Source organism: Tamandua tetradactyla, chromosome 2 (assembly GCF_023851605.1).
Source record: "Tamandua tetradactyla isolate mTamTet1 chromosome 2, mTamTet1.pri, whole genome shotgun sequence".
Taxonomy (NCBI): domain Eukaryota; kingdom Metazoa; phylum Chordata; class Mammalia; order Pilosa; family Myrmecophagidae; genus Tamandua; species Tamandua tetradactyla.
The window spans coordinates 141,075,440-141,097,397 of NC_135328.1; the positions used below are offsets into that span (position 1 = coordinate 141,075,440).

General features: G+C 36.8%; 1 protein-coding gene across 3 annotated transcripts in view; it reads right to left on the minus strand.

Annotated features, from left to right (window-relative positions):
• Nucleotides 1-21,958, minus strand: part of KATNA1 (katanin catalytic subunit A1) — an 83,197-nt gene that overhangs the window by 319 nt on the left and 60,920 nt on the right. For all 3 annotated transcript variants that reach the window (XM_077149223.1, XM_077149224.1, XM_077149225.1), the window contains exons 4-10: nucleotides 21,637-21,817; nucleotides 11,860-11,981; nucleotides 8,432-8,537; nucleotides 7,215-7,373; nucleotides 2,432-2,558; nucleotides 1,740-1,874; nucleotides 1,280-1,406 (exon numbers count right to left, since the gene is read on the minus strand). In XM_077149223.1, the coding sequence (XP_077005338.1) occupies nucleotides 1,280-1,406; nucleotides 1,740-1,874; nucleotides 2,432-2,558; nucleotides 7,215-7,373; nucleotides 8,432-8,537; nucleotides 11,860-11,981; nucleotides 21,637-21,817 (957 nt within the window). The remainder of the gene's footprint in view (nucleotides 1-1,279; nucleotides 1,407-1,739; nucleotides 1,875-2,431; nucleotides 2,559-7,214; nucleotides 7,374-8,431; nucleotides 8,538-11,859; nucleotides 11,982-21,636; nucleotides 21,818-21,958) is intronic.

Consider the following 21,958-nt stretch of genomic DNA (forward strand, 5'->3'; position numbering starts at 1 on the left):
CATCAATGATGCATCCCTAGATATTAATTTTTTTTAAATAAAAATTGCCTACACTGATATTTTGTTTAAATGAAAGAAAACCTGTGAATAGGAAATTTTTCAATGCGTGTGTTGTAAAATTCTCTATGATTTTTAGTACAGACATATATGTGGTATTACATAAAATCTTGTATCAGAATACAAAGCCTGTTCTGGACTGTTTTTTAGCAGTCATATCTTTCATAGTGAAATGCGGACATTAAATTTAAATAACCAATACTGAGAATGAAGCCTAAGAAAAAGTAGAAGGGTATACAATAGGGAAGCTAGGAAGTGAATTTCAAGAACTCTTGCTAATAAGCATCTAAGCTAATACTTAGATCAGGAAAACATACTTGAAGTGGCAAGAGCAGAGACAGTCTCTCTGCCCCCACCCCCCCATTATATTGCTATTCCTATCACCTTATGTTTGCTGAAAATGAGACTGTATTATCCTTGGATATGCCACATAATGTTTTACAATCCTATTGTCTACATAACAATACAGAAAACAAATGCACCAACATTAATTTTTTTATTCAAGATAATTATTTTCTATTTTATACAAACTGTTCTAACCTTAGCTTCTTAAACATGGAGTTTTCAAATGAACTGCCAGCTTTTTTTTTTTTTTAAAGAGAGAGGGAGGAAAGGAAGGAAAGACAGAGAAGGAAGGAAGGGAGGAAGAAAGGGAAACATTTTTAAACATTTTCTTGTTTTATTATATTTTGTTTGTTTGTTTGTTTTTTACATGGGCTGGGGCCGGGAATCGAACCGGGGTCCTCCGGCACGGCAGGCAAGCACTCTTGCCCGCTGAGCCACCGCGGCCCGCCCCGAACTGCCAGCTTTTGATGGACATAAAAGATATCCAGATATCTTACCAGCACCTGTTAACACTAACTTAAAACTAAAGTCTCTGATCACAGAGTGCAATGGGGTGGGGATGGGGTCTTTATTTTTCTTCTGTTCTCAGCATTAAAAACTTTGTAATAGAAGTTTATACCCATACAAACCTATGCTTCCAAAATAACTCATACCTGGCGGGCCGCGGTGGCTCAGCGGGCAAAGTGCTTGCCTGCTATGCCGGAGGACCTCGGTTCGATTCCCGGCCCCAGCCCATGTAACAAAAACGGAGAAACAGAATACAATAAAACAAGAAAATGTTTAAAAATGTTTCCCTTTCTTCCTTCCTTCCTTCCATCCTTCCTTCCTTCTCTCTGTCTTTCCTTTAAAAAAAAAAAAAAAAAAAAATAACTCATACCTGCACACGTTGGTAATGTCTGCACCTGAATAACCTTCCATGTTTTCTGCTATATTTGCAAGGTCGACGTCATCAGCCAATTCCAGCTCACGTAGGCTTATTCGTAATAGTTCCTCTCTGCCTTTTGCTAATGGTCAAAACAGAAATTTTGAAATATAAGCCTTCAACTTAAACATAGTTTATCATTATTTCTCAAGTCTACTTTGTGTATTGTTTTCTGATTCTCAGAGCCCATGTGCTTAAAGATTCAAGGGGCATTCCTTACTGCTGTTTTTATCTTCTAGAACCTCATGCTTTAGGCTCTAGATCTAGACAAACTCAAATGGCCAGAAACTGGTTAATGTAGGAAAAGATACCCAACATCTGTTTCTTAAGGTTCACTGGTAACAAAATTTGAAATTTCTACACACAACACCTGAGAGTTAACAAGAACTTTCAGAAAGGATTTAAATGAAGATACCTGATGGTAGTGGAATATAGATTCTTTTCTCAAGCCGTCGTCTTAAAGCTTCATCAATATCCCAGGGGAAATTAGTAGCTGCCAGAACCATAACCATCTTGGAAGGGTCATCATTTTCAGAAGCACCTCCAACGCCTAAAAGAAGAGTACGGAGGGGAAAAAACAATTATACAAAATAAAGCTCAGATATTTCAGAACCAAATATTTGGCACAACAATACAAAGTTGTATAGTCTTTGAAGTCTCTTAAAGACTTTTAAAGCTAACTGGTACATATATGAAGTAGACCATGAAAAAAGTTTTTATCATAAGCAAAAATGACTTGAGATCTAATTAAAAGATCAGCTCAGTTCAGCTACCTATCAGTTAAAAAATTTTTTCTAAACTATGTATGTCCTTCTCTAAAGTCAATGTACATTTATTTCTATTTCACAACTGAAAAATAGGAGATCCCTTTATACAGCAAAGGGGTCTGTGAATAGCCATCATTTTGGGTGTCATCACTGTCAGTGTATCAAATTTATCATTTACCAATCTTCAGGAACTAGCCAGGACTTCACTACTTGCTGCCCCTCTAGTAGAAGGGTGGTCTGGAAGGAGTCAGGAGCCCCCGCAGGACTGGGGCTAGTCCTGTGGTGACAATTCACCTACCACTCCCAGCCGCCCACCCTGAGTCTGGTCATGTCCACATACCATCCATCTGAACGAGCAACTCAGCCTTCACCCTCCTGCTGGCTTCGTGCTCTTCAGATGTCCCTCTGCGACTGCAAATGGAATCTATTTCATCAATAAATATGGTGGCTGGAGAATAAAATCGAGCCTAAAGAAGAAAACAAGCAACACAAGGTTTTTATTTTATTTTAAAATAATCTACAAGTTAGCAATTAAAAAAAAGCTGAGAAACTTGGCATACTGGATACCTCTCCTTCTGACTCCAATGTTGGGGATGGAGGATAGAACTAAAACAGCTGGAATACAGCCTCTTACGCAGATTAAAATACAATTAAATATTATGACAGTTTTTTTTGTTCCACTCAATAATGTAACTGGCTATTTATTAATGATTGATAAATATAGGGTTATGCAATATACTACAATGATGGATAACCACCATGGGAAAACATTAACAAATACAAGTAGTTATGTCTAGAACAATTTTGTTGGGAAAAACCATTACCTTAAATAAGATCATATACAGGCCCTCTAAGAAATTCTAATTAAATTGTCATTCTCTCCCTATGACTAATACAATTATATTTTTATCCTCTTAAGTGGTCACTTAGAAGAATACATTTATATGGCCCATATTTTTATGTCATTGAGATGAAACACACCACTGTGTACAATTCATTGGTTTTCAGTAACTTTATGATGTTGTGCAATCATCATCACTTCAATTCCAGAACATTTTCATCATCCTAAAAGGAAACCTTGTACCCAGTAGCAGTCACTCCTCATTCTTCCCTCCCCCATCAGCCCTGGGTAATCAATAATCTACACTCTGCCTCTATGGATTTGCCTACTCTGGAAACTTAATATAAATAGAATCAAATCATACATGGCCTCTATGTCTATCTTGTTTCACTTAGTCTTAATGATTTCAAGGTTCATCCATGCTGTAGCATGTATCAGAACTTCATTCCTTTTCAAGGCTGAAAATTAGCAGCCACAAAAATAAATTTGTAAAAATATGTTAATTTTTGTACCTTAAATGCATTTCTTCCTCAAATCCAGGAACAGGGAAGAATAATCTGAAGCTAGGCCTCAGACAAGTATTATCTACTAAATACCAAATGAGTTAAGACTCATTCTTAAGTATCATTCTTCTTTTAGAATATTAAGGAAGTAACTTCTTAGAGTATCTTAAAAAAAGTTTGTTGTGAATCTTTTTTTTTTTTTTTCCCACGGGCAGGCACCAGGAAATCGAACCCAGGTTTTTGACATGACAGGCGACGATTCTGCCTGCTGAGCCACTGTCACACCACCCTGTTGTGAATCACTTTTACAATGTTCAAAGAAATCCCAAATTTACAGAATCACTGCATGGAAAGTTTGAACCTAAATGATGACAAAGATTCCTCAAAACAGAATTTGAACAAACATCATTTTAAAGTTTATTCTCAAAATAAAAGTAAACTAAAAATTTAGTCTAGTTTAGGCAGGTGGATGTTAGAGACTTGAACATAAATTGTACCAAGTCTATCAATTCTTTCAGACCAAGAGGGTATAACCTAGTACAGTATAGACTTAGTTTTAGTCTGTTAACTTACAAAATACTAATATTTAAATCTCACTTTTCTCTCCTAGTTAAAAAAGTTGAATTCTAAGTCATCTCTTCCCTCCAAATTTCATTTTTAATAAGGTTAATTGGGTTTTAGGTTTTATGTATATTAAAAAATTATACTTTGTTTTCAAGAACTGTAGAGCGTAATAATGAACTTATCCTTAAAGCATCCAAGAAAATTCTCAATTGAAATTCTAGCTAGGAACCATCTACCAACAGAATCTACATGGACAAAATTAAGTTTCAATTTGTTTGTTGCTACTCCAAGAAACCCTTCTAAGCTGAGTTTTGCCAAACACTCAAGGTGTGTTAGACTGGTATATGGCACATGCAGAATTGGCTTTGGGTGAACTGAGAGAGTCAGGTGGAGATATTTGTAGTGGACACCATGTGTTTCTGCCTGCACAGCATCCTTTCTTCTGTTAAGAGAAGCCCTCTTTTATATTCATAAATTATCCCGCTCCCATTCTTATTCCACTATTTCAAAAAGAGGCCAAAGAGCTCCAGCGTGTGACTGTGGCCTGCCTACCAGGTCACTCTAATACTAAATCATAAAGAAGGTTCAGACAGGGGCATGTGACCAAAGATAAGCAACTAAGAAGTGGTGATTCTCCCTGGGATTACTGCAAGTTAGAGTAAGACTTCAGCTTCTGATGGCCATCTCAGTCAACACTAAGGCCTGCCTAAAGCAAAGCCAGCCCAGAAGTACACAAGTAAAGGTCAGCAAAAAAGCCTCCTGAGGACATCTGCACTGCTGGACCCAACTAGACCTATAAATCTAAAAAGTAACTTCTTTTGTTTAAGCTCATTTTGCTGGATTTCCAACACTTCAAAATGAGATTTCTCAATACTACAACAAAAACTATGTAATTAAGTAATTATTTGTATATGTTTTTTACTTGACCATACGGAAAAACCCTGGACAGATTTTCACAAATTCAAGTGGTCTTGTTTAAACTACAGGCCATGAAGCATGCTCAAAATCCCTTCTGAGGGATCCTAGGAGGAAGGGAGTGAGTCTCTCAAGAGAGAAACCATCCTCTACAGTTGTGTCAAAACCAAGGTATGGAAAGGTAGCACAATTACTCTGTGAGAGAATCCATGTGACAAACCAAAAAAAGCAAGCTGTTTTCAAATATGAGCCCTAATCATCAGAACCATCAGTCAGTCACAAGTGGGCAGCAGAGCAAGGACACTACAGGATGAGGAGGGAATTCTCTTACGATTGTTTATGATTTTCCCAAGCAACACCAGGGATGATATACCTTCATAAGTCCCTCTATAAAAAATAAACAATGTAAATTAGCATTTAGTAAGAGGCTTCCTCCATGGAAGAAATGATCATTTTTCTTAAATATAAAAGTGTTAAAAAATAGAACAAAAAATTCTTAAAAAGTAATAGCTAGTTGAGCCCTTATGAGTCAGTCTCATTAAGCAATTTATATGTTCATTTTGCCTTCATAACATTACAAAAATAGATCCTTTATGATTTATCCTCTTCTTAGAGATAAGAGGGTCAGAAAAGGAGACTAATTTACCCACAGTTACCCAATTAGGAAAGTGGTAAGTGGGCTTTGAACCCAGGCCACGTGACTGCACTGAACACATGCTATATTTAGCTTAATTCTTTAAAGGCTTAGTTATTCTAGAATATTGGCAATACATTTTTTTCTTCAAACAATGGGCATACTAATTTTTCAAAATGATCTAAGAAGTTCTCCATTAGATTGCAACTGTGCTAAGGAATAATAATAAGCTATGAGGTACATGTTAAAATTTGCATCCTGGTCTATGAGTCATCAAAATAGAAGGAGAAAGAAAAAATGAACTGAAACAGAAGTCTTTCCAGAAAATGGAAAACCTCAAATAGTTTTTGTTGTTGTTTGCTGTTTTTTGTTTTTATATTATGGGCCTAGAAAGGAAGCTATTAGCATGATCACCTAAGGCTTCATCCAGTATGATTAAAAAATTCAAGGCTTTATCACTATCTCCTGAGAAGCTTCTTGTTCTAATACTTCTGCCTGTGTTATTTCTTCATTGAGGCAAGTGACCTAATCAGTGAAGCTTAAAGCCTGAAGTCTAAAAGCTGTTGAATTCAATCCAAACACTCTACTGGAACTTTTTTCTTTCTAGTACTTAGATGTGTGGACGTGAAAGGAAAAAGAGACTCAAAGTCAGAAGAACTTAATCCAAAGATCAAGTCATTAAACTCAAGGTATTTGGTGTGGTTAACAGACTGAAGGTGAGCTAAGTTTTAAAACTGTTTATGATTTCCTTTTTCAGCCTTAATGTTATGATACCATGGTTTAATTTCCTAGGGCTGCAGTTAACAAAGTACCACAAATGTGGTGGCTTGAAACAACAAGAAATCTATTATCTCATAGTTCTGGAGGTTATATGCCTGAAATCAAGGTGTGAGCAGAGCCACATTCTCTCTGAAGGCTCTGGGAAAAGGATCTTTCCTGGCCTGTCTTAGATTAATCTGGTGCCCAACCAATCCCTGGTGTACCTAGCTTGTAGGTACATACATCACTCCAAGCTCTGGTCGCCTTCTTTGCCGTGTGTGTGTGTGTGTGTGTGTGTGTGTGTGTGTCGCCTTCTTTGCCGTGTGTGTGTGTGTGTTGCCTTCTTTGCCGTGTGTGTGTGTGTGTGTGTGTGTGTGTGTGTGTCGCCTTCTTTGCCGTGTGTGTGTGTGTGTTGCCTTCTTTGCCGTGTGTGTGTGTGTGCGTGTGTCTGTCTTTGTCCTGTCATTGGATTTAGGGCCCATCATACTCCAGTTTGACCTATTCTTAACTAATAACATCAGCCAAGATTATTTCCAAATAAGGACACATTCTGAAGTTATGAGTGGTCATGAATTTTGGAGGGACACAATTTGACCCACTACATACTACATTTACCATATTATAACTAAATCTATTTATTTAAAAAGTATAATTTCAAAATCCTATAGCTAATGAGTAATGCTAACCCCATTAAAATGTTAGCATGTTCACAAACTAGCAGAGATGAGGGAATGAGACAAAGAAAAACAAGTTATTCATGCTAGTAAAGGGTGTCAGCTTTCAAGTGAAATCATATACTCTGGACAAATATCATCTTGCTTAGCTATTCTACACACTGGAGATAGGTACAATTCACTATCTTCCCTTTCAGAGGAAAGAATCATTAAGAGTTGTCTCAAACATTCACCATTTCAAACAGAAGACGAACAAGCTTCTCAGACTCTCCTCTGTATTTGGAAGTAAGGGTTGATGAAGAGACATTGAAGAATGTTGTCTTGCATTCTGTAGCTACAGCTTTAGCAAGGAGGGTCTTTCCTGTGCCAGGTGGGCCAACCATCAACACTCCCTATTGGGAACAGAGTAAGCAAAGAAAAGATTTATCACAAGCTGGGATTATTTTTCTAATTCACAAGAATGTCATTACCAAATATCAAATTTCAACCAACTTAAATACCACTGAAAGTAAACAGGAGATGATTTACTTTTACCAATATTAAAATTCTGGAACACAGAGATGAAAAAAAAAGTAGTTTATAAGATCAATATCCTAATCTAGGCACCACTAGTATTCCCTGCTAGTCTCTTTCTCTGAATCAGGATTTTTAAAAATATATAGTTGTACGCAAACAGTATCTACAATTCTGTACCACATCTGTCATTAACACTGAAAGGATTTTATAAATATTAGTAAGTGCAAAGTAAGCCATTAACATACATTTCCTAAATTCAAGAAAGGTTTTCTTTTCAGATCAATGTATAACTTTTAAAAGTACTCATCTTTGTTTTAACTCTGGTACTCAGTGAACACTTGTACCTAGAATATAGGGAAAATGTCTTGAAATGAAAACATTAACAGTATTCCTATTCCTAACCTGAACCCTAACCCTATACTACAAATATATGAAGGTAAACAGTACAGCATTTCCAAGATTTAAATAGAAAAATGTACTTCTCAGAGTCCTGTTTAGTACATGTATTTTGTAACTTTAAGGTAAAGAACCTGCCATATTTTTTCTTTTTTTTTTAAACTGAAAACATGGCACATATGCTTCATTAAATTCTTAAGAACAATTCCAAAAAACACAGGATACAAATGCAGATACACAAAATGGCGTTTTTGGACAGGTTATCTAGTTCATAGTTGCAAATACATTCCCATTCTAAATTTGCTGTGTATCCAACTTTCAAAGGACACACTGCACCCATTTCTTATTCCACAGATCTTGTAATAGCTTGTGGCCTAAAGCAAAAGTATGAATAACTTAACACATACTTTTTAAATTTAAAATGTTCTTTACCTGCACTACCCTCTCTCCATACCTCCCCCAATACAGATCAACAGTGACTCTGTATAGCAATACACTTGCCATTCACTTGATAATACCGTAATACTAATAAACTTACTTTCCATGGTCTTCTAATGCCCTTAAAGAATTCTGGCATCCACATAGGTAACACCACGGCTTCCTTAAGCAACTTTTTAGCTTCCACTAAATCAGCAATATCATCCCTGAAAGAGAAGATATTTTATCAACAATCCCTCAGATTATATGTTTAACTTCCTGAGATGCTGTAGAAGCACAGGATTTAATACTGCTGACAACACCAAGCTACGAACAGGTACCGGTGACTGAACACACAAGGCTGAGGACACAAAGAATACCATCTGAGTCACAAATCTTGGGAGGGAGGATTGGCTCAGGAGAACACAGGCCTATAAGCCCCCTTGTAAGGATGATCACTGCCATCTCCTAAGTTCCTGTTCTGATGCTCCTTCAATCAACTCCACGATTTAGAAACAGGGAGTCCATTAGAAAAGGATATAGGAAAAAAGTGTATAGAGCAAAGTTCTAACATTGTTGCTTTGTCCTAATTCTATTAAGAGAAGACACCAAGGCAAAAGGTTATCATAGATATTACACTGAAGTCATCCTAATTACCAGTACTGCTACCACTACTACTGGTATACATGGCATGCTTTATTATGAAAAGAACATCTTTTATTGTACAAATACATATTCATTGGATAAATATCGAATAACAAAAATTATTTTCAAAAGTTCATCTACAACCACACTTAATAATCCTTACGGTTTTAAAAGAAAATAATGCAGTTTAGCAGTTCCTTGGGAAGCTAAATATAGAATTGCCATATGATGCAACAATCCCATTACTAGTTAAATAATTGGAGGAACTGAAGGCAAGGACAGTAACAGACATTTGCACACTGATGTTTATAGCAGAAATAGTCATTACTGCCAAGAGGTAGAAAAAGCCCAAATGCTCATCAATGGATGAGTGGATAAACAAACTGTGGTATATACATACAATGGAATAGGACCCAGCAGTAAGACAGAATAAAGCCAGAAAAAAAATGGACAAATAATGTATGATCTCACTAATATAAACTAACTGTAATGAGCAAACTCTGAGAATTGAATTCGAGGGCAAAGGTTATCAGGGGATAAAAAGTGGGCAGAATTGGGCAATCAATGATTAAGAAGTACAAAAACATTTAAATAAGGCTCACTGTAAAGGTTCCTAGACTGTAAGCTCTTACAGTACCCCTATCTATTCCTGAATTTTAACTGTTATTTCTAAATTCTGAGATGCCGTCCTTTTTGTGTATAACCTGGTAGTTCCTTGGAACATCAGGTATCTGTGGGACACCTGAGACTCAGAATTAGAGTTCAGCAGCTCTGAAAGTCAGCATTACTCCATACAGCAACTGTTAAAGAAGCTGAAAAAGATATCAGACTACAATTAAGAATATGTATGTAATAGACCTGATTAGGACTATGATAAATCAGAACCCAGAGTGAAGGATGACACTGTCTGTATTTTAAAATTTCAACCTCTGAGGGAGACCAAAAGAAGAGAGGTTTATTTGGTCCAAATTTAAATTTTCAATAGCACAATATCTAGTATAATGTGTCTGGTCAGTTTATTTAAACACCCTAACTACCTGGAACCTAGAATAGGGAATGAGATCTTATTCTGTACAGCTTAATGTAATTCCAGGATATATTCCAGAGTATTTGGGGCAGAAAACAAAAAGTATTTGCAAAGTCCCCTTGAGGGACTAGGAAAAAATGTGGATCTATTGTACTTCCCCACCTGGGGAAACCCCGCTACTGTCTCAGGACTCCCAATTTAAAAAGCCAAGCCCTCGATCTTGAGGTTTGCCCTTATGAAACTTATTTTTACAATGGTGAAACTAGGCTTGCGTGCAATTATTCCTAACAGTCACCCCCAAAGAGCTTCTTCTGTTGCTCATATGTGGCCTCTCTCTTTAAGCCAACTCTGTAAGTAAACATACTACATTCCCCACTAAGTGGGCCATGACTCCCAGGAGTGTAAGTCTCCCTGGCAATTTGGGACATTACTCCCAGGGATAAGCCTGATCCTGGCATTGTGGGACTGAGAAAGCCTTCTTGACCAAAAGAGGGGGAAGAAACAGAAAAAATAAAGTTTCAGTAGCTAAGAGATTTCAAATGGAATTGAGAGGTCATTCCGCAAGTCTCTTATGCAAACTTTAGCCAATATTTCAAACTAGCACAGTATGCCATGCCCCAACCAACAGTATTTCTGAAAACCCTAAGGAGTATCCTGGGCTCTACCTACATCCCTATAAAAGCTTTTCTTAGTAAGTGTATTTCCTCAGAAACTTAGGGCTTCCAGATTGGGCCTATGCCAGATAAATCCCGAAACCCAGAAGTACCAGTCTCACCAAGAACAATAACCACGTTCATTCCTTTATCCGAGAAGATCAATACCCCCTGCCAACATGAAGAAGTTAAAATGATCAATACCCAGATATCCCTGAAGACTTACAGAAAGATCAAATGAGAGGAAGCACGTGTAAGGAAATTAGCATTTAACAAATGACTTCAACTACTGGTCATTATATAGATATTTCTTTTTAGAATCCAGTGTTTAGAATAACCAAAAGGAAATACCTGAAATTGTTGAACTGTAATCCAGCAAATCCGATCTTTGATAATGATTGTATAATTATATTGCCAAAAAAAAAAGTTGCCCGTGTTTGTATGGCTCTACTTCTGGATGTTTTGTGCTGTTCGACTGATATATATATATATATGCATGAAATACCACATGGTCTTAGTTAACCTACTTCTATTGTAAGTCTTAAAGTTGGGTAGATTGCAATACTAATGGTGAAAAAGAGGGAGGGGTAAGGGGTATGGGACATTTGGAGTTTTCTTCCTTCTTTTAATTTTGTTTTCTGGAGCATTACAAATGTGTTAAAAATGATAATGGTGATGAATATTCAACAACCATGTGATGATATTCATGTATCTCTTATTATGAATCAATGATTATATACTTTGGATAGACTATACAGTATGTTAAGATATCTCATAAAAATATATAAAAAAATTTTAAAAAGATGTATTAAGATATATCCAAATTTGTGAGAAAGCTTTTATAATTTGTTGTGATAGGTTATAATTCTGTAAGTAGATTTAACATTAAATACATTTAAGAACCAGTGCTCTAAAGGGGGCAAAAAGCGACATCTGTTAACTCTTTAGATAAAAAGCAATAAACGGGCATAAAAATCATTGGTTCTTCATCCTGAGAAGATACTGTAAACAGAGGAAGACATTTTTCTTACCATCTTTGTACCTAAAAAGTAAGGTCTCAGACATGCCTGGGTAAGCCTGGCACAGAGTACAGTCTTCTACCGTGGGTTATGCCCATGCTGGAGGCAACTAGTTCTGTCCCCAACTCTGATCTTTGGTGGGTGCCCCATTTCCAGTTCAAAAAGCATCATCAGCACCCAATTATTCTGATGTGATATAACTTACCATCGAATATTGGGATTCTGAGAAATGATATCTCTTTCCAAAGCTTCAACTAAATCCTTATCATATCCAGTAGAGTCAAATTTGTTTGTTTCTGGTTCTGTAACTGCAGCAGGTGATTTGTTCTACATCAGGAGAAAAAAATTAAAAGTTTCTGATTGATTAAAAAAGTATATTTTGTTTCTGTGAGTCAGAAACAAAGACTAAAATCATATTATTTTTTAAAAAGCTAAAATAATAACCCAAAGTTATAGTTAATAGATATCACTTTATTAGTTAAAGTGTAATGGAGAGGCCAGAGGAAACTGCCTGAAAATGTAGAGCTCCAGTAGCCATGTTTCTTGAAGATGATTGTATAATGATATAGCTTTCGCAATGTGACTGTGTGATTGTGAAAACCTTGTGTCTGATACTTCTTTTATCTACCTTATCAACAGATGAGTAAAACATATGGATTAAAAATAAATAAATAATAGGAGGAACAAATGTTAAAATAAATTTAGTAGGTTGAAATGCTAGTGATCAATGAAAGGGAGGGGTAAGGGGTATGGTATGTATGAATTTTTTTCTGTTGTCTTTTTCTTTCTTTTTCTGAATTGATGCAGATGTTCTAAGAAATGATCATGATGATAAATATATAACTATGTGATGATATTGTGAATTACTGATTATATATTTAGAATGGAATGCTCATATGGTAAGAATGTTTGTGTTTCTATGTTTGTATATTTAATAAATAAAATAAATTAAAAATAAATAAATAAATAATATGGGGAAGAAATGTTAAAATAAACTGAATAGATTGAAATACTAGTGGTCAATGAAAAGGGTATAGAAAAAAATAAGGGGAACAAAAGTTAAAATACATTGGGTAGAAGGAAATATTAGTGGTTAATGAGAGGGAGGAGTAAGGGGTATGGTATGTATGAGTTTTTTCTTTTTATTTCTTTTTCTGGAGTAATTCAAATGTCCTAAAAAAGATCACGGCGATGAATATACACAGAAGTAGACAGATCAGCTAGAGAATTAGGAATCTAAACAAGGACAAAGTGGTGAGTTCCTGAGTTTTTTTTCCCTCATATCCTAGACTGGGATCTGAAGAAACCAGCAACTCCCAAAAACTATTAGGAACAAAGCCTAATGAAAGTTGGCTCTCTACCCGAAGGAGGAAAAAAGGGGCAGCCTAGCAAGACAGAAAATTCTGACACAATAATTGCTCTGCTGTAGCCAACCACACAGAAAAAAACCGTGGCCCCACTCCCATCCATGCCAGCAAATGCCACTCTTGCAAGGCTATAATCGAGAGCCTAAACCTCCTCCACGGTGTTAACAGAGATGCAACTCTTATCCTTCCTGATAGGTAACAAAGCACGCCCAATCACCGAAGACCACAGGAGAGCCTGTAATTCCGCCCCCCACCCGCCCACCAGTAATGAGGCACACTTTCTCTCCCCAGTGGATGGTGTCAGACAATAGGGAAAACCAATGAAATAAAGAGTCTGCTCTTCAAAAAATTCAAAAAACTTGAGAAACTTCTAGCATTGACTGAAAAGGAAAAAATGAGGAAAGACACATACCAACACCAATAACGATATAGGGATGTCACTTCAGACCTTACACACATTAAAGGATAGTAAGGGAATACTACAAAAATTATACACAAATAAATCTGACAACTTAGACAATACTGATCACTTCCTTGAAAAACAAAAACGACAAAAGCTCAACCCAATATGAAATCATCTGAATAGCTCTGTAAATATTAAAGAAAATGAACCTGTAATTTTCATACTCTCTAAAGGCCCATAGATCTATGGCCAATTGATTTTCAACAAGGATGCCAAGTACGTTAAATGAAGAAAGAATAGTCTCTTCAACAAATGGTGCTGGGAAAATTGAATTTTCACATATAAAAGAATGAAGCTGAACCCCTTCTTCAGTCTGGATATAAAAATTAATTCAAAATTAATTTAAAATGGATCAAAACCTAAGTAAGAGAGTTAAAACCAAAAAACTCTTAGAAGAAAACACAGGGTAAATCATTAAGACCTTGGATCATGATATGACACAAAAATCACAAACAACAACAAAAAAAGGTAGATGAAATGGACATCAAAATAAAAAACTTTGGGCATTAAAAGACATTACCAAGAAAGTGAAAAGATGACTTTCAGAATAGAAGAAAACAGTTGCAAAGCATATATCTGATAAGGGTTTAATATTAAGAACATGTAAAGAATTCCTACAACATGACAACAAAAAAACAGCAATCCAATTAAAAAATAGGCATGGGACTTGAATACATATTTCTCCAGAGAAGATAAATGTTTAATATCATTAATCACTAGGGAAATGCAAATGTAAACTATACTGAGACAGCACTTCACACACTCACTAGGACGGCTATTATTAAAAAAAAAAAAGAAAAGAAAATGGAAAATAAGTGTTGGAAAGGATGTGGAGAAATTATAACACTTGTGCATGGCTGGTGGGAATGTAAAATGGTAAAGCTGTTGTGGCAAACAGTTTGGTGTTCCTCACAAAGCTACACAGAATTACCATAAAACCTAGTGTGCTGCTTTGAAAGGAAGTGTGCCCCCTAAGAAAAGCCATGTTTTAATATAAATCCCATTTCATAAAGGTAGAATAATCTCTATTCAATACTGTATGTTTGAAACTGTAATGAGATCATCTCCCTGGATGATGTGATTTAGTCAAGAATGGTTGTTAAACTGGATTAGGGAATGACCTGTCTCCACCCATTTGAGTGGGTCTTGATTAGTTTCTGAAGTCCTATAAAAGAGGAAATATTTTGGAGAATGAGAGATTCAGAGAGAGCAGAGAATGCTGCAGCACCACGAAGCAGAGAGTCCACCAGCCAGTGACCTTTGGAGATGAAGAAGGAAAACGCCTCCCAGGGAGCTTCATGAAACAGGAAGCCAGGAGACAAAGCTAGCAGATGACACCGTATTTGCCATGTGCCCTTCCAGCCAAGAGAGAAGCCCTGACTGTGTTCGCCATGTGCCGTCTCACTTGAGAGACCGACCCTGAACTTCATCGCCCTTCTTGAACCAAGGTATCTTTCCCTGGATGCCTTTGATTGGACATTTCTATAGACTTGTTTTAATTGGGACATTTTCTCGGCCTTAGATCTGTAAACTTACAACTCATTAAATTCTCCCTTTTAAAAGCCATTCCATTTCTGGTGTATTGCATTCCAGCAGCTAGCAAACTAGAACACCTAGCAATTCTACTTCTTAGGTATATGCCCCAAATAACTGAATACAAGGACTCAAATAGATACTTGTTTATCAATGTTCATATCAGCATTATTCACAATTGCCAAAAGGTGTCCATCCACAGAAGAATCGTTAAGCTAAATGAACTAAAAATATAGGTTGGAATATTACTTAACCATAAAAAGGAATGAAGTTCTGGTACATAATACCACATGGATGAAACCTGAAAATATAATGCTAAGAATGAAGTAAGCTAGTCACAAGAGGATAAATAATTGTATGACCCCACTGTTACGAAATACCTAGAATAAGCAAATGCACAGAACCTGACAACAGATTAAAGGTTCTAAATCTCTGGAGGAACAAATGAGAGTTATTATTTAATGGGTACAGAGTTTCTGTTTTGGGCAATGAAAAGTTTTAGAAATGGATGGTTGTGATGGTTGCACAATATTGTGAGTGTAACTAATGCAATTGTACACTCTAAAATGGTTAAAATGGCAGATTTTACATTTTATTTTACCATATAAAATTTTGTAAATGTGTACTAATAAATTATATAATATTGAATATTTGAAATCTCAATACATAATACTTTATAGGTGACTTTTTTTAAAGTTGAACTTTTAATTTTGTGATAAATGCATATTCACATGCAGTTATAAAAATACAGAGATCCTGAGTATCATTTATCCAGTTTCTCATAAAGGTTACATCTTGCAGGATGTACCGCAGTATCACACCCAGAATACTGACATTAATATAGAACAGTCCCATCATAACAAGAATCCCCAAAGTTGTCATTTTATAGATATAGCAACTTCCCATCCATCTGACATCCTCCTTAACCACTGGAGAACACTAGCCTGCTTTCCAGCCTATAATTTTGTCACTATGAAGAATGTTATATAAATGGAATCATACCATATGTAACCTTTCAGACTGTCTTTTTCATTCAGCATGATTCACTGGGTTCCAGGTTGTTGCACATACCAGTAGTCTGTTCCTTTTTATTGTTGAGTATTATCCCATGTCAAGGATCTATCACAGTTTGTTTAAATTATGTAGATTTCAGCATATGTCCTATACATGTTTTGTTAGATTTATACCTAAGTATTCATTTTTTTGAGCAATCATAAATGGTATTGTGTTTTTAAGCTTGATGACTGTGAATGTATCCTTCCACCTTGCTGAATTCACTTATTATTTCTATGAGCTTGGTTGTAGATTCCTTGGGATTTTCTATGTAGACAAATCATGCTACCTGCAAAAAGGGACAAATTTATTTCTTCCTTTCATATCTGTATGCCTTTTATTTACTTTTCTTGCCTTTTTGTGTTAGGTGGAACTTTCAGCACTATAGTGAAAGAATGGTGAAAACAGACATCCTTGCTTTGTTCCCATTATCTGGGGGAAAGTATATTGTATTTCATCACTAAGAATGTTAGTTGTAAGTTTTTTGTAAATGTTCTTTATCAAGTTAAGCAATTTCCTCTCTATTCCTACTTTTCTGAGAGTTTTTATAGGTGTTAAATTTTGTCAAATGTTTTTCCTCCAACAACTGACATGCTCATGTGATTTTTTTTTTCCTCTTTAGCCTATTAATATAATCAACTGCAATGATCAATTTTCAAATATGAAACCAACCTTGCATCTCTGGAATAAAACCCATTCTGCCCACTCTGTTGGCAAGGTCACTTCCCCCGAGGGTCAGACTCCTTCCTTTCTGACTCCATGTCACCAACACCCCATGGTCCTGGGCACACCCTGGCCAGGAATTACTTCATCATTTACTAGCTCTCATGACAACAATCGTCCTGCCTTACTTCAACTGAGGGAAGGGGGAAAACATAGATCTTGATTACTAAGCATTATCAATCTCTTGATCACTAAAAAGCTTTATTTGTAGAAATGGCTGAGAAAATACTGTGGAATGATAAAAAAGTGCTGTACACTCCAAAATAAATGCACACACCCAAATGCACATCATGTGCACAACCAAATGTATTCGATAACATTTAATTTCTAGAAGAGTAACTAAAGAAAGTGAAAATAAGATTTTGTTCCCAGCCCTACCATACATTTATTAGCAGACTTTTTTGTCTTCAGAATTCAACTATTTTGGGTATATATCTAGAACTGACAGGTCATATGGTAATTCTGCTTAACTCTTTGAGGAAATGCCAAACTTTTACACAGCAGCTGCACTATCTTATATTCCTGCCAGCCGTGCACAATAGTAAGCGAAACAATATGACCCCTATCCTCACAGGGATTCTATTATGTCTCAATCAGGTTGCAATTTTCTATCTACTGCCTACAATCCAGAGTAACATTTGGCTTTCTTTGAAGATCTAGCCCAGCCCTACAATTCCACACGTCTCTCTTCTTCCTGACCACATCTAGTACCCCAAAACACACTCATTATCACCCTAATCAGAACACAATCTTCATCCTTCTCACTTGTCTCTGTGCTCATATTTCCTTTTCTCTATGCCATTTAAACAGAATGGACCAATTTAACAAAGAAATACTGTCAGAATGTATTGATAATTAAAAAGAACAGGCTACTTTATAATCCCACTTATGGTAAGAAAAAGAAATCATGCATAGAGATGATGATGGGCCAGGGCATCCTTGGTATTGACAGACTCCACCAGACTAGACTCACTTACTTCCTTTCAGGTAAGACAGAACCCTTAGGAAAGTGTGGTGATGTACAACTACAGGACTATCTGGTAAGAGGGACTCAGAGTCAACTGACTAGATTTATAGGAGGAAGTGAACCTGGGGGCAGGGGGAGTAGGGCTCTTGGTACAAAAGCAGGAGCTAACAAGGAAGGTGGTTGGTTAAAGATTTGACTTTGCTTGTAACTGCATGAGGTTTCACCCAGAATTTTCAAACTAGGTTGTATGTACAAGAAAGAGCTTGAAGGCAGGGCTGATGTAAAGTTTTAGAAAGAGAGGATAGAAACAGCATGGGAGCTTTCTATTTTGCTATCGTCAATGCCTATTTTGCCCAGGTAGTGTGGAGGATGCTCTTTTGGCACAAGCCAGACAAATTACCCTGTATTTTGCTATATCTCAGGCAGTGGACATGTGCCTTGGACTGGGAGGGGGAGGGAAGAAGCTTGGGGAGAGCAGGAGGAGAATAGGTGGAAATAGGAAATAATACTGAGTTCTTAGATTCCTATAGGCTTCTTACTAGTAAGGCAGTGTAAGCTTTCAAAAAATATCCATTAGCACCAAAATCTTGGTTTTAAATACTGTTCTCCAACTAAAGGAATCAGGGCTCCCTGGAAGCCTGGGAAATTCCAGGAACAGAATAGGGGAAATACACGATAAGCCTGAGACATCCTACTGTGCCAGAAAAGGAAGTGCATACAGAAAATGATGGGGAAATGTAAAAAAGTAATAACCTGTAGCTTCAAGGGATACTCACTCCTCAAACCTGGGACAATGTAAGCATCAAAATAATGATAGTAATAACAGATTATAACTCAATGACTAAAATAAGATAAATAAGTCCATACTGATAAAAATAAATAGAAAAAAGGCAAGTCTTTTCCTTAAAAGACAATGCCAATTAATTAATGTCAAAGAAATAATGGCATTAGAAAATCATGAGTTTGGCATCACTGTAGTAATACTAGGTTTGGGCCAAAATCATCACTGGATGCTAAAATGAGTATGTACAAGTTTGGTAAGAAACAGGATATATACCCAGTATCAAAGTATCTCCCTACAGCAATGTTCTCCAGAAGGCATTGTATGCTCTGAATCAGCATCCACTGTATGGTGCTTTTTCTCCTGTAGCCAGGATTCATGAATCCAGGAATCAAAGGGTGGTAATGGGAGTGGCACCACTCAAAACCACCCCAGTGATCCACTAGGAAAATTTTTGCTTCCTTCCCTGAAACTTTAACCTCTGCTGGTCTATAGGTTTTAGTTCCAAAACGAGGACTCCTACCAGGAGGCACAACAATGATTCCACTGAACTAGAAGTTAAGACTGCCACCTGGCCACTTTAGGCTTCTCATGCCACTGTATCAAGAGGCACAAAAGGGGACCACTGTTCTGTCTGGGTAACTGATCTGGACTATCAAGGGGAAAAAGGACTGCAACTACACAATGAAAGTAAAAGAGTTTTCCAGGAATATAGGAGATCCCGTAGGTGTCTCTTAGTACTACCATGCCCTGTGATTAAAGTCAATGAACAACTGCAACACCCAATCCAGGCAGGACTACCAGTGGTTCAGAAACTTCAGGAAGGAAGGTTTGGGCCACCCCACCTGGCAAAGAACCACGGCCAGCTGAGGTGCTTGCTGAGGGTAAAGGGAACATGGAATGAGTAGCAGAAGAAGGTAGTGATAAATATGAACCATGACCATGTGGTCAGTTACAGAAACAAGGACTGTGAGTGTATGAATACTGTCTCCCTGTTTTATTATGAGTATGTTTGCACTTGTACATAACCAAATACCTTGCTTTCCTCTTATCATACGACGGAGATTATATTGTTCATAGGATATGAAGTTTAAGAGTGAATGTTACCTAAGAACTTGCATACGATTCTGGAGAGTGTAGTGTGTTTCTGGTTGTACGCAGGACAGTTGAGTATTGTGAGGCAAAACATATGTCTGTTATTATATTCTATTTGGAAATTCAGTACGTTTCAAGTTGATGTGTACAACTGTCAAGCTGAGAAGGAGTGGACTGTGATGGTTAGGTTCTGGTGTCAAAGTGGCCAAGTGATTATGCCCAACTGTCTGGTCAGGCAAGCACTGGCCTGACTGATGCTGCAAGGTTTTTATGTGGCTGGTTGACAAGCTGATAAGCCTGATGTATTAAATCATCAGTCAGGTGATTACATGTGTAGCTGATTATAACTGTAATCAACTAAGGCATTTCTCCCAGAACAAGATAATCCAATCAGTTCAAGGCTTTTAGAAGGCATACATTTTCACAGCTTCTTCAGTCAGAGAGCCTCTCCCGTAGAGTTCATCCAGGCCCTTCATTGGAGCTGCCAACTTCACAGCCTGCCCTATGGATTTTGGTCTCTCCCATTCCCATGGTTGTGTGAGACACCTTTATAAATTTCATATTTAGAGATCTTTCCTGTTGGTTCTGTTTCTTCAGAGAACCCTGACTAATACATTTATATAGATATCCCTTTTTAGTTTATGGTATATTGGGGTGGCTAGAGGGAAATACATGAAACTGGTGAACTGTATTCTTGTAGTCCTGATTCTTGAATCCAACCATATAACTACACAGCTTTTATAGTGTGATCGTATGATTGTGTAAACCTTACGTCTCCTGCTCCCTTTTTCTAGGATATGGACAGATGAATTAAAAATAAGGACAAAAAAATAAATAATAGGGGAAGATGAGGAGTAAAAAAATTAGGAAGACTGCAATACTAGCAGTCAATGAGAGGGAAAGGTAAGGTGCACAGGATGTATGGAGTTTTCCTTTTTTCTCTTTATTTCTTTTTCTGGAGTAACGCAAATGTTCTAAAAATGATCATGGTGATGAATACACAACTGTAATTATACTGTTAGCTACTGATTGTACACTGAATAGACAGTATGTGTGAAGATATCTCTATAAAATACTAAAAAAAAAAAGTACCTCCCTTCAAATTATTATAAAGGGAAAAATAGTAACTCTATAGTGGAGAAACCCTGTGGACAGACATTGAACCAAGTGATCCAATTTATCATCAGACAAGGAACAAACAGGCATCAATTCCTCCTCATATGATACACGGGCATTATAGAACAAAACATCATTTCAGCGGTATTCCTGCCAAGAATGCATAACCTTAATCTAACCATGAGGAAATATCACACTAACTAAAACTGAGGAACAGTCTGTAAAATGACTGGCCTGTACACTTCAAAATGTTAGGTCAAGAAAGACAAAAGAAAGGGTGAGGAAATGTTCAGATTAAAAGGAAGAAAAAGAAACATGGCAAGTAAATGCCATGTGTGATCCTGGCCTGGGAAAAAAAATAATAGTTGTAAGTGACATGATTGGGGCAATTAGTGAAATTTGATTAAGGTCTTTGGATTACATAATAGTACTCTACTAACATAAAATTCACTTCTTTAGATTACTGTGTTTATATTAAATGAAGTCCTACAATTTGGGAAATATCCTCTTAAGAATCTGAAGGTAAAGGACCCTGATATCTACAACTAACTCTCAATGGCTCAGAGCAAAAAAAGTATTCAGAGAGGGCAAATGAGGTAGCCAAAGGGACAAAATATAAAATATTGTAAAACTGCCCTTATACTATTCTTTACTACTCTTGCAACATTGCTGTGAGTTTGAAATTATGTCAAAATAAAGTTAGAAAAAACAACCCAAAATATTTGTTGAATGGAGAATGGGAAAACATCCAGCCGAGACGGAGCACTACTATACTTTTACTATTGCTCTGGCAAATGGTTAATGACTACAACTTACTGAAATTTGTACGGCATTCAATGTTAAGGTTGATGAATATTTCTTTTATGAAAAACAGTAACATTTACCTTTTCCTCTCTTCCTTTATTCTGTTCTCTCTTTTCTCGATAACGCACTGCTTTCCCTCTGTCACCGTGAAGACTCTGTGTAGATGGTCGATGAACTCTGACAGCTGTACTTGGACGGTTACCATGTGGCTTAGGATCACTGCACTGAAAAGACTGGCGTTTTCTAGGTCCTGGTGAGGGTCTAATCAAACAAAAGGTCAATAGAATCATAATCAACTCCTGATGTTGGTCCAAATATAGGGGCACACACACACACCAGGGAGCAAGTCAGCGCAACTATGAAGTAAAGAATCCAAGGCAATGATGAAACACAGGACAGGAC